At 43.2% G+C, this 12,997-nt stretch overlaps 1 protein-coding gene across 6 annotated transcripts in view; it reads left to right on the plus strand.

The window, feature by feature from the left end:
• Positions 1-12,997, plus strand: part of stxbp5a (syntaxin binding protein 5a (tomosyn)) — a 281,041-nt gene that overhangs the window by 210,017 nt on the left and 58,027 nt on the right. For 3 of the 6 annotated variants that reach the window (XM_072504745.1, XM_072504763.1, XM_072504770.1), the window contains exons 19-21: positions 1,663-1,725; positions 8,789-8,848; positions 8,950-8,997. In XM_072504745.1, the coding sequence (XP_072360846.1) occupies positions 1,663-1,725; positions 8,789-8,848; positions 8,950-8,997 (171 nt within the window). The remainder of the gene's footprint in view (positions 1-1,662; positions 1,726-8,788; positions 8,849-8,949; positions 8,998-12,997) is intronic. The other 3 variants (XM_072504753.1, XM_072504777.1, XM_072504787.1) reach the window with 1 other exon arrangement.

Here is a 12,997-nt window from a genome sequence, read left to right on the forward strand (position 1 = left end):
ATAGCTGCTCTATAAGAGGGTGCTTGTGTTAAGTAGGTTAAATCGTTTTTTTCTAGATAGGCAGCCAAAGCTTCAATGGAGAATATTCCACTTGGCAGCAGAATCAACATTCGCAGTCAATCATGTTATCAACCAAGTGGTGACAATTCCGGTGTTGGCCTCACAGAACAGTCAGCAAGAATTTAATGATCAGTGTTGTCCAAGTGGTCAACAGAAGCAGATGGCTGCATACCATTCGAGTACCGCAGGAATTAGCATCTTAATTATATTCCCATCTATTTTAATTTAGTATACCTCTATGAGGGATCCATCCGAGACTTCTTTCAAGACTGAAGAGACTAGCCTTCTCTGCTCTTTTCTCTTTGTTCTGTTTTCTTTGCTGATTATAGTTGCTTGTTCTAAGTCGCTGGATTTATTTTTTTTAAAATCATCGACCTCGCTTTGTGAATTATTCAAGAAACCGAGAAGTAACTTATCGTTGGTAGACCCTGCCGATTGAGATTCAGAAATTCATGTAGCAAAAAACATGAGATAAAAGTTGAGGAACATGCACTATTTTGAGTAAAATGTCAGTTTTTGCACGAGCAGGTGCCGGAATGTGGCGACTCGGGGCTTTTCACAGTAACTTCATTTGAAGCCTACTTGTGGCAAGCGAATATCATTCAAGTCTTGCACAACCAGAAACATGAATACAATAAAGTAAAATAGGACAAGCACCATCCTATATTTTGGAAGTGTTCTGAAATTGCTTTTTTCTTGCGTAACTTTCAACATTCCTTCACCGTGATCATTGGCACACTAGGGTAAGCTTTCAATGTACTGCCCAGGCCTGTAACTGGTATTGTAGATGGCTGACGCCTCGAGACAGAACTGGGATTTTCATTACATTTAATGTCCATCACGGTGACCTCACCGCCAGGGTCCCAGGTTCAATTCTGGCTTTGGGTGACTGTCTGTGTGGAGTTTCCACTTTCTCACCATGTCGGGTGTGTTTCCTCCGGGTGCTCCGGTTTTCTCCCACAGCCCAAAGATGTGTAGGTCAGGTGGGTTTACGGGGTTAGGACTGAAGGGAGAATTGACGTACCAAAGTGATGTACTTTGACTGAGTTAATGTTCAGGAAGAATGGAATTGAATGGAAGAAGCTGAGTTGATGGGCTACTCAACTCTCTTAAGTGCATTAAGAATCTCACCAATGTCTGTTCCTCTGGTACATTTACACAGCAATGTACTCCCTGTCCACTATGCAGGCTTAAGAATAAAAAAAGCAAAAATATTTCACTCGAGGGCTTTCAAATTTTTGCTCCAGTGGAGCAAAAAAAAGGAGGCCTATTCCAAGAAATGTAATATAGGCTTATGGATCCTCTCTGGTTTCTCTGACCTGTTCTCCATCTCAGAATGAGATTTTCCAGAAGTGTTGACATTATGATCCTGAGGCATCATCTCATTTATTCCCATAGCACTGTGATGAAGTTCTAATTATTTGTGACCCAAGTACTTTCCAGAGTAACTTTTTTTCTTGAGCAATTATTTCTGTCCATTTTTATCTGTTTTGGCTCTGAAGCAACTTAGGATGTACTTCTGCATTAATGGAGTTCAATAAATGCAAGCTTAACCCCTTGTCATTGTATTCTTTATGGTAACAAGCTGATTTTCTTTGTCAGGTCTCTGTGATATCAATGAGGGTTCTACCACTCTAGATGACCGCTGCAAATCCCCCACATCAGGTAAGTGTGTCGATGAGTTTATAGGGATTTTGTTTTCAAGGGAATGGACTAACTGAAAATGGGGTGCTTGTATTTATTCAGAGGGTATGATGAGCAGTAGTATGCAGTGAGTAATCATGAAAGTAGCTTGTTAGTTGATAGAACCTAAATTATTTTAAACAATACCTCGTCACCCAACATTTTCTTGTGTGTAGCTGAGGAGTAACATGAAAGTAAATGGCCGAATCCTAGTTTCACATTTCTTGATAAAATGAATTCATGGTGGTTTGCGATCAAATAGAAGAAAAATTCAACTGAGTGACCATGGTATACGAGATAGATTCTGGATTAATCCCCTGTGATTCTGTTATGACCCCCTCTGTAAACAATCCACAGAGAGAGTTTGAAATTTCTAAAGATATCCTGACAAAGCAGTTAGCATACCAGTGAAGTATAGATTTTAAACAAGTGAAGGGGGCGGGGGTTTGTCTGGAATCTGAGGAAAAAGAGCAAAACAGTCTGTAATAGACAGGTGATACACCACAAGCTATGGTGTGATGCAACAAAATCAATGATAAAGTACTGTACCAAGTTTAACTGAACACTTGCCAAAATAATTTGAAATGTGGCCAAGTTAATTAGATGGTAGCCATGATGTGGAGATGCCGGCGTTTGGCATCTTTGAATTTGTCTATATATGTGTTTCTGGAACATACCTCTTCATTCACCTGAGGAAGGAGCAGCGCTCCGAAAGCTAGTGACATCGAAACAAACCTGTTGGACTTTAACCTGGTGTTGTAAGTTAATTAGAGACATTTTTTAATTCTACAAATATTAAAATGAGCAATTTTCTGTAGTTTCCTGCAGTTCACTAACTTCATTAAAAAGGGGATGAGGGTCTGTGGCACTGTTTTTGCCCAAAGTTTGCATCCAGTTAATATCCTGAATTACAATAAAACTAATTTAGATTTGTTTGTCATCTGTTTTCTATGACTCAAGTTATTCTGTGTTTGCATACTATTTTCTTGCAGAATTCCCTACAACAATTCGGTTCAAATAATGCTTCAGATTCCAGTTGTATATTCTTGATCAATTTTGTCCGATCGACTTAGCAACAGGCTACTTCTTTCAGCACTCCGAAAAAAGTAGATGATAAGGAGTGAAATGTTCTATTGGCAGTTCATGTCAGCCAATGAGTTAGTGGGCACAGGAGCTACAGCCAAAAGTGCATTTCACAGCAAAGCAAACCAGTCTATTTACAGACTGAATTCAAAGAGAACTTCTATAAATTTCAGCAAATAAAACTTGTAGTCAAAATTGCAGCAATTTCTAATAAAAGCATGCAGTGAATGTAGCACATTGACCTGTGTAAAATCAATTCCAGTCTATTACAGCACCGATGAAAGAATTAAGTAATGTTCTCCATTCTGGCCAGAAATAGTGGTGCCACTGTAGGCATCTATTAATGTGTTGAGTCCATGGTTGTCTGACCAATTCTTGTCTTCTGTGTGCCAGTGGTGTCCCAACGATAATAAAAACAGAAAATGCTGAAAATACTCAGCAGGCCTGACATTATCTGAGGGGAGGGAAAAAGTTGATGTCTGAGTTCATGTTTCATCAGAACTGGGAAAATTCAGGAGCAGGTGAAAGGTTGGGGGAGGGTGGAGAAAAAAGTAAAAAGGAAGATCTGTGATTGAGTGGAGGGCAGAAGAGATTAAATGGCAATAGAATTCATGGTGCATGGCTAAAAGGAGTGGCAAGTAAAGAAACTAAAGATGTGTCTGGAGGAATGAATGTCAATGAAAAGGAAAAAGAAATGAGAGAGAGAGAAATAAAAGTGAAGGAAAGGGAAACAAAATGGGGTCAGAGGTTATGAGCTAAAATTGTTGAACTCAGTGAGTCCCGTAAGTGCCCAATCTAGATAAGGTTCTGTTCCTCCAACTTGCATTGAGCTTTATTGAAACACTACAAGGGTTCTAGGACAGGAAGATCAGATTGGCAGAAAGGTGGAGAATTAAAATGATCAAAAGCTCGGGGTCACGTTTGCTAACTGTACAGATGTGTTCTACAAAACAGTCACCCATTGTGCCTTTGTTCTACCCAGTGTAGAAGAGACCACGTGATGAGCTTTGAATACACTGGATTAAATTGGCTGAAGTACAAATGAATAACTGTTACACCTGGAAGGTGTGTTTGGGGCCTTGAAGGATGGGAAGAGAAGAGGCTAAAGTGAAAAATATTGCATCTCCTGTGCTTGAAGGAAAGGTACCATGGGAAGGGTAATGTGTTGTTGTTTGGGGGGGGGGGGGTTGAGGTGATGGAGAATTTGAGCAGGGCATCACATAGGGTTCCTTTGGAATGATGAAAGGGGATTGGAAGGATTATAGCATCCACAGCTTTTTGCTTTTGTAATGGTGTCCAGCTGTTGCCTTATTAGGACTCATTGTGCACTGTCGAGCTTTAAACTAACACTGTTGTGACTGTTTTTCTTTGGTCATCTTTTCCAGTTTGAAAATACTTATTTTAATCAACAACTCTTTGAGCTTGTTGCAACAGACTGATCTTGTGTGCATGATCAGATCTACAATTCCAAAATATTTTTATTTTCTTAAAATGTGCTCCATCCATGTCACATGTTGCATGTCTGTGTCCTTGTGGGTTTTGAGTTTTGTTTAATTGCCAGCAGTCATGATGGCTGCCTTTCTCTTGGAGCAACCTCACTTGTTCTGTTATGCACATCCAACTGCTGCCCCATCATCAACTGAGAGGGACAGAGGTGATTAACGTAGAGGAATTGTGGGCCTAATTAGAACTGGAAAATCCTGGTATTGGGCTGAAACGTAGCTGGAGTAAGCTTAGATTGATGAGACTGTTGCTGCCATTATGCTGGCCTGCACTGAGTGCCAACTTTCTTTTTGGTGGGAATTGCAGGTCGTTCTTGTTTTAGGATATTTATGATTCTTCTGTAATAACTGGTGTCCAAGGACAATTTTTTATGTTTTGTCAATTGGTGAAGAATTGTTTTCAGTTGATAAAAATATATACATATCAGGGTGGGCTGAATACCAACAAAGGGAAGACCATGTTATGTAGTTTACCCAAACTGGCAAAGCCTTTGATAAAGTACCTCAGGAGAGAATCCTTTACAAACTAAAGCCAGCAGGTAATGTTGATAAGAAATTAAGATTCTTATCTTGATAAAAGAGAAGGAAATAGGGGCAGATAGATATATGTGAAGCCAGGTGAAAAAAGGAGGACGATTGAATGGGATTCTCCAGGATCTTGAAATATTCCAATATCTTGGATCCCAAATATCATGTTGCATTGGATTTTACTTACATATATTGAAGAGAACTTGGGCCAGTCCCTTTTTTCCTAGATCTTCTTGTATTAGTGTCTTTTGTTGCTGGTATCTACAGTATTCTGGTTTTCTGTTGTTCCTTCTCTAGTCTTTTACTCTTGCAGGCTGCATTCCTTTGTTACACGTACAGTGGTGCTAGATCCCTAACGCTGAATTTTTTGGGGGTTAGCAATTCCATCAGTAGAGGAATTCTCTCTTGTGCTTTTTCATTGGCAACACCTTCTCATAGCCTTTTGGTGATGCAAGTTCAATATTTTCATCCATGGAACATCACATTCCAATCCTCCGAAATCTCTTCAGAAGTCCTAGTAAAACAAAAGTGATACTAATTTCAGTCCCCATTCATCCAGAGAAGGAGTGTGCACTTGCAGGACCCTAGTCAGCAAGGAATCAGTGCCTTCAGGAGATGTGAGAGTGAATGTAGTTATAAAAGATGTGTCATGTCCTGATGCCTTAAGAAAAGAAGACCTGCACTTTCATGGAAGTCTCCAAGTGCTTTTGAAGTACAGACTATGTTGTAATGTCGAAAATGCGGCAACTGTTTTGTACACAGCAGCATCCCACAAACAGCAATGAAATAATAACCAGATGTTGGTTGAGAGATATTGGAATACAGGAGAACTTAACATTATTTTCTTCTGATAGTGTTGTGGAATTTTATCCATTCTCTTGAGAAGGGTGGTTGGGGCATTTGTTTAATGTCTTGACTGAAAGACTGATAGATACTAGTTATTTGAACCAGGCACTGTATTAATTTTAAAATAGCTTATTTTCTGATTCACTAAATAGTCCAATAGAAGATCCCCAGGTATAAGGAGCCTTTTTATCATTGAGTTCCACTTGCTAGTTTCTTTGCTGTTCCTTTCCTGATCGTCATCATTCTTCTTTTATCTTGTAACCTCGTTGAGACCCACAGCTTTATAGTCCCCCTTACATATTAATTATCATGTGCTATGTTTTTCATTGTCTTCATGTATTACAGCTCAATACTAGTGCAATACAGGTAACAAAAGATTTTAGATTTATGCAGAACTATTCAAATCTTCAGGATGTTCCAAGGCTCTGACAAGGAATCAGCAATACTTATGATCTGGAGTCACTGTTTTGTAGGTAAACAAGGCAGCTAATTTGTGTGCACCAAGGTTGTGGTAAAAAGATAAGCAGCCAAATCTTTTTTAGGGGTTGGTGTCGAGGAAATGGGATAATTTTCCTGCTCTTCAAATAATGCCATGGGATCGTGGCTTAATGTCTCGTCAAACTCTATGTATGTACAATATTTCACCTATATTGGAACATGTTGCATTGCTTTGAATTCATGATTAGTGTTCAATTAAGATGTTTGTCTGCGTGTAACTGCAGAGGGAATAGTGCACCTCTGATCACAAATGATGTGTTGCTGTATGCTCACATCTATTGAGAGGCAATGGAGATTGGTGTCCCTGATATTGATATAATTTCTGTTAAGTGTACTGGTTCATGATGGCTGACTCTTGTTGGAACTATTGTTGCTAAATAAATAAAGATGGGAACTGACAGAGAAGCCAACAGAACAGTTATATGTTTCTGAAAATGAAAATAATAATAACCTTTGTCACAAGTAGGCTTACATTCACTTTTTTTCTTTTTTTTTTAAATTTAGAGTACCCAATTCATTTTTTCCAATTAAGGGGCAATTTAGTGTGGCCAATCCACCTACCCTGCACATCTTTGGGTTGTGGGGGTGAAACCCATGCAACACGGGGAGAATGTGCAAACTCCACACGGACAGTGACACAGAGCCGAGATTGAACCTGGGACCTCGGCGCCGTGAGGCAGCAGTGCTATCCACTGCGCCACCGTGCTGCCAGGCTTACATTAACACTGCAATGAAGTTACCATGAAAAGCCCCTAGATGCCACATTCCGGCGCCTGCTCGGGTCACAGAGGGAGAATTTAGAATGTGAAATTCACCTAACAGCATGCCTTTCGGGACTTGTGTGAGGAAACCGGAGCACCCGGAGGAAACCCACGCAGACTCCACACAGACAGTGACCCGAACCTGGAATCGAACCTGGGACTCTGGCGCTGTGAAGCAACAGTGCTAACCACTGTGCTACAAAGACATCAATCTTTTTCTGACACTGACTGACTTGCATTTCAGCCAGACCTGGTGAGGGCAATAATAATAAGTGTCACAAGTAGGCTTATATTAACATTAAACAGGCTTCCTTCCCTAAACAGTTCATTCGTGAACTGTTTGGGTTTTTGACAGTTCATGGTCACTTTTATTGAGCCCATTTTTATTTCCATATTTTTAAACATGTTCTCAAACTGCCAAGAGGCCAAGGAGAGGTGTGTATTTGAACTTCCACAGCCAGTAACATAAACACTGCAGAAATCTTGGTCCAACTGTCTGGTGAGAGTCGATGATTGCAGCAATATTGAAGTTAAAATTACTTTGACAATATTTGCCCATTGCTTCGGGTGCAGTTGTTGGGGTGGTAGCAGAGGGAGGCTTTCTATTTAGAACAATTATTGACTTTAGTTGGCAAATTAATGTCATTGGTATTCCTTCAGACATTAGTAATTAGATTTATAGAGCAGCTTTCTAGTTTCTGATTAAGACTTAATAAGGATCACAAGGGCTGCAATTTTGATTCTCACTCTTTTGAGTTAATGGAACTCGCTTATGGCTGACCTCGTAGTTAGTCAGCACCTTCTGATGAAAATACTCGTGTGCAGACATCATATCAGGAAAGACATATCAAGCTGGTTACTGACATCCCTCTTAACCAGAGGACACTTGCTGTTGGGGTGCACACTATTGAGGCTCCCACATGAATGATTGTCAAATGGACGAGCTAGTAGATGGTTCCTGCTTTGCTGTAACCAACAAGGAATCAGGACAGGAGTATATGTAATTAAAGGTTCCCCGCGCCTTGATGTCATCTTAATGATTTCAACATAGTGCTTTTTGTTACATTTTAATGAGATTTACTTGTAATTAAATGTTCTAACGAAAAAGGCAGAGATCAGGAACCAGCACATCAACGGATCGGTGAAGATTGCAGAAGCATCGAACAAAGTAACCAAGAGGAGATTGGAATAGTATGGTCATATGTTGCAGAGAGAGGAGAACATGTTCTCAGGTGCATGATGGAGATGAGACTGCCAGGAAGCAGGAAAAGAGGAAAACCGGAGAGCAAATGGAAGGATACAGTAGCGGGAGACTGAAATACAGAGGGACTGAAAGAAGAATGGGTGATTGACAGAAGGAAATGGTGACGGGTAATCAATCAGCATTGTGGAAACCCCAAATAAAAAGGGAGAAGCTGAAAAAATTAAAAAATTCTGAATAGGCTTACACCTCATCAGAAAAGTTTAGGTTTTTGTTTTGCAACAAAAATACATGATTATTTGAGGAGTATCTTATTGTGTCTGGATGTCAGGTGATTGGATTGGAAATGTCTAGTGCTCATGCTTAAAGTAACTTCTAAAAATGTACTTGCTATAGTCAGCACTTATATTGTCCATAATAAAGGGGTTGGTGAGGCTTTTCTTCTAAATTGCTCAAGTATTCCTTGTGTGGAGAAACATGGGCATCTCCCTCGAGTGCTTTGACATGGGGTTGGATGAAATAAGCACACATTTGTACCTTGCATATTTAAACCTAGGTTAAGTTGGAGGAAGATGAAATGTTTGCTATTTTTTTATTTAATGCATTGTCAATGTATTCCTGTGTAGGTTCTGCCTCTTCATGCAATTCTGAAGATGAACAAAAAATGCCTAACTTTATAGAAAGGGGTATAGTATTATTATGGTACAAAATAATTTCAGTTTTCAGATTTTTCTTCTGTCTCATAATTTTTCTTTTGATTTACATCTAAAATATTATGCTTTTCCAGTGAAAAACAAAAGCAGAAAATTTTCCAAGACCGTAGTATCTGATCTAGGTATGATGGATAATTCCATATTTTGCTAATGCCTTTCTTTCTGAAGCACTAACCAAAATGCAAACAAATAATCAAAGCACCCTGCTTGGTGGCCTTTCTAATCCACACTGCTTTGAGCTGTTTCTGATCTGGGAGTGCAGTGCATGAATGTGATTGATCACCATTTTATTCATAGGGGTCGCTGTAATCTCAGACTGAAACTCTGAGGTTTGAACTTCAGATGAACTATTTTAATTGCTTTATCTCCCAAATCTTGCTTTTTTTTGAAAATCATTTTATTAATGAAGATGTTAGTATTTTCTATAAGGATATATGGATGCAGATGAGTTTGCAGGTACCTAATAGAAAGCAATCATATACAATAATTGTGAAACTAGTAACAGCATAAAATTTTATGTTTTCTTAACAATTAAAACAAATTCAAATGGTATAACATTTTATATGTCTGTTATTTAGTTCAGTTTTAAACCAGTCGATTGATGGACGGTTTTATTGTTCGATATTTGGTGGTTTGGCATTTTTAGACTAGGTGATTGACCTCCATTGTGAGGATTTCGTTCTGGTAAAAATTGAAGCTGCGTTTGTATGGTTCATGGCACTGACTATTGCAAATGGTGCAACCAAATAGTTAAATACTGGCAACAGAAAAGCACTTCCTGCTTCCCAGTGAGTAGCCATATGTCTATTGGAAAGCTGCAACAGAATATGTGGCACTTAGTGTTCAAGCTGTAATATAAATATGTGCTGGTTGATCTCTCTTGGCGTTGCATACAGGGAGTCCGACCAAGTGTAGTCACGAGCTCAGGTGGGGTTCTAGGACAGGCAATAATTGAACCAGAGTGCACATATAATTCGGTTCCCATTTTACATTCGTACAGTCTTTTTTTACATTTTTGCCACAAGTTGCTATGTCCGTAATCTATACTGAAAACTGTTGATGGAAATGCACCATATTGTACAACACCTGCTCACATATAATGGGGCTGCATTGCTGGGGAGGATGTAATCAAAACCTGACAAGTTTATATCAGCAGTTTCCACTATAAATGTGGATTTAAAATGAAAAATGTTGACAAAGACTTGGGAGTTTTAGTATCAAAGTATTACATGTAAGGTGCACAGTCAGCCACTCCCTGTAATGTTCTATTGCAATATTTTAATCTCACTTAAACTACAGTCATAGTTATATATGCATCTAGATATATAAATGTATCTGAATTCTATTCCTTCATTTGGTTATAACCAATTTATTTTCCATCTGATTTGCTGATTTCAAACTTAGCTCACGTATAATGACAGAACCTAGATGGAGGCTATTTAAATGACTTAATCAAAGAACACATTATTCCATCATCCATTATTCTACCTGCTTGATATTCTCCGTAAGGGAACTTCCGGTTGCGGCTATGCGGAGCTACATCGCACGTTCGGCGGCTTCCGCAAAAACTGACTTTTGGGCTCTTTTCAGGGCCCCCAACGGCACTTTTTCAATGTTTCCCGGTGTGGGAAGGAGTCTATAACAGCTCCCCGTCAGTATATGGCTTCAACTAGGAGCGGGGCGACAAAAAAGGTGGTGGTGGACCCGAAGAAGGTGCGAGGGAAGAAGGACCAAATGGCGGCGGGCGGAGACCAGGCAGCGTGGATGTAGTGGGCAGAACAGCAGCAGGAAGGTATCCAGCGCTGCTTCAGAGAGATTAAAACTGACCTGCTAGAGCCGATGAAGGTTTCTATTGATGAGCTGCTGGAGATACCGACGGCCCAGGGGGGGGCGATCCGCGAGGCTCGACAAACGATCTCTGACAATGAGGACGAGATCTTAGGCCTGGCGGTAAAGGTGGAGGCGCTCCACAAGAAATGGCAGGAACAGTTCGAGGAGATGGAGAATCGGTCGAGGCGGAAGAATCTGCGGATTCTGGGCCTCCTGGAGGGGCCGGACGTGGGGGCCTATGTGGTCACCATATTGAACTCGCTGATGGGAGCGGGGTCCTTCCAGGGGGCCCTGGAGCTGGAAGGGGCCCATAGAGTGCTGGCGAGGAGGCCCAAGGCTAACGAGCCTCTGCGGGCGGTGCTGGTGAGGTTCCATCGGTTTGTCGATCGCGAGTGTGTGCTCAGGTGGGCCAAGAAGGAGAGGAGCAGCAGGTGGGAGAACGCGGAGGTTCGGATATACCAGGACTGGAGTGCGGAGGTGGCGAAGAGGAGGGCCGGGTACAATCGAGTGAAGGCGGTGCTGCACAGGAAGGGGGTAAAGTTTGGCATGTTGCAGCCGGCGCGACTGTGGGTTACCTACAAGGACCGGCACCATTATTTTGAGTCTCCGGAGGAAGCGTGGGCCTTTGTTCAGGCCGAGAAGTTGGACACAGATTGAGGGTCGGGATGGGCGATTGGGGACTGTGGTTGATATGTTATGTTTATTTTTGTTTCGAGGGTGGGGGGGGCCTTTGTATTGCTCCGGGTTTCTTTTTCTCCATGTTTTTCTCTTTCGGGTCGGTGAGGGTGGCTGGGCCGGATTGGGCACTGTTTTGGTTGGGTTGGTTGGGGGGGGGGGGGAGGTAAGCGGAACAGGGGGGGGGGTGGCGGTGAGATGGGGGCTCCGCGGTGGAGGGGGAGGCCCAAGTCAGGGGTGAGGGGACCGGGCCTGTAAAGAGAGCTGCGTCAGAGGTGGCGGGGCCTGGTAGGTGGAAAGCACGGGCTTTTACCCGCGCTGAAGACTGGAGGGGGCGGGGAAGCGAGGGTTGTTTCCCGCGCTTAAAGGGGGAGGGGGAGAGCCTATGGATGGGGACGGGTGAGGAGGGTGCCACACAATGGGAGGAGTCGAAGGTGAGGCAGGTGTGGCCGGGGTCAGCAGGAGTCAGCTGACTTGCGGAAATGCAATGGGGGGAGCAAATCAGCTAGGATCGGTCCTAGCTGTGGGGGGGGGGGGGGGGGGGGGGGTTGATTGGGTTGCTGCTGCTATGGTCAAGGGGGAGCTGGAGTGAGGGGGGGGGGGGGGGTCGAGACGGGCGTATGCCACTGTGGGAACAGGCCGGGTGTGGGCGCGTGGCTGGCCGAGGAGGGGTCATGGCTAGTCGGCGGTGCAGGGGAGTTGGGTAGCCCCCTGATCCGGCTGATAACCTGGAATGTAAGGGGACTGAACGGGCCGGTTAAGCGGGCCCGCGTGTTCGCGCACCTGAAGGGGCTCAAGGCGGATGTGGTTATGCTTCAGGAGACACACCTGAAGGTGGCAGACCAGGTAAGATTGAGGAAAGGGTGGGTAGGTCAGGTGTTTCATTCGGGGCTGGATGCCAAAAATCGAGGGGTGGCGATCTTGCTGGGAAAGAAGGTGTCTTTCGAGGCGTCGAGCACTGTGGCAGATAATGGCGGTAGGTACATAATGGTAAGTGGTAAGTTGCAGGGAGAGAGTGTGGTACTGGTCAATGTGTATGCCCCGAACTGGGACGATGCGGGTTTTATGCGGTGTATGTTGGGTCGGATCCCAGACTTGGAAGTGGGGGGGGCCTGTTAATGGGGGGAGACTTTTAACACGGTGCTGGATCCGGCACTGGATCGCTCCAGGTCTAGGACGGGTAGGAAGCCGGCGGCGGCTAAGGTGCTGAGGGGGTTTATGGACCAGATGGGAGGGGTGGACCCATGGAGATTTGCAAGGCCGGGAGCTAGGGAATTTTCATCTCGCATATCCATAAGGCTTATTCCCAAATCGACTTTTTCATTTTGAGTAGGGCGCTGATAGCGAGAGTAGAGGATACTGAGTATTCGGCAATAGCCATTTCGGACCACGCCCCGCATTGGGTGGACTTGGAGATGGAGGAGGAGAGGGACCAGCGCCTGCTGTGGCGCTTTGAGGCGGGGCTGTTGGCAGACGAGGAGGTTAGCGAGGGGGTCCGAGGAAGTATACAGAGGTACTTGGAGACCAACGACAACGGGGGGTCCGAGTGGGGATGGTATGGGAGGCACTGAAGGTGGTGGTGAGGGGAGAGCTGATCTCCATTAGGGCCCACAAGGA

This window comes from Scyliorhinus torazame, chromosome 1, assembly GCF_047496885.1.
Source record: "Scyliorhinus torazame isolate Kashiwa2021f chromosome 1, sScyTor2.1, whole genome shotgun sequence".
Taxonomy (NCBI): domain Eukaryota; kingdom Metazoa; phylum Chordata; class Chondrichthyes; order Carcharhiniformes; family Scyliorhinidae; genus Scyliorhinus; species Scyliorhinus torazame.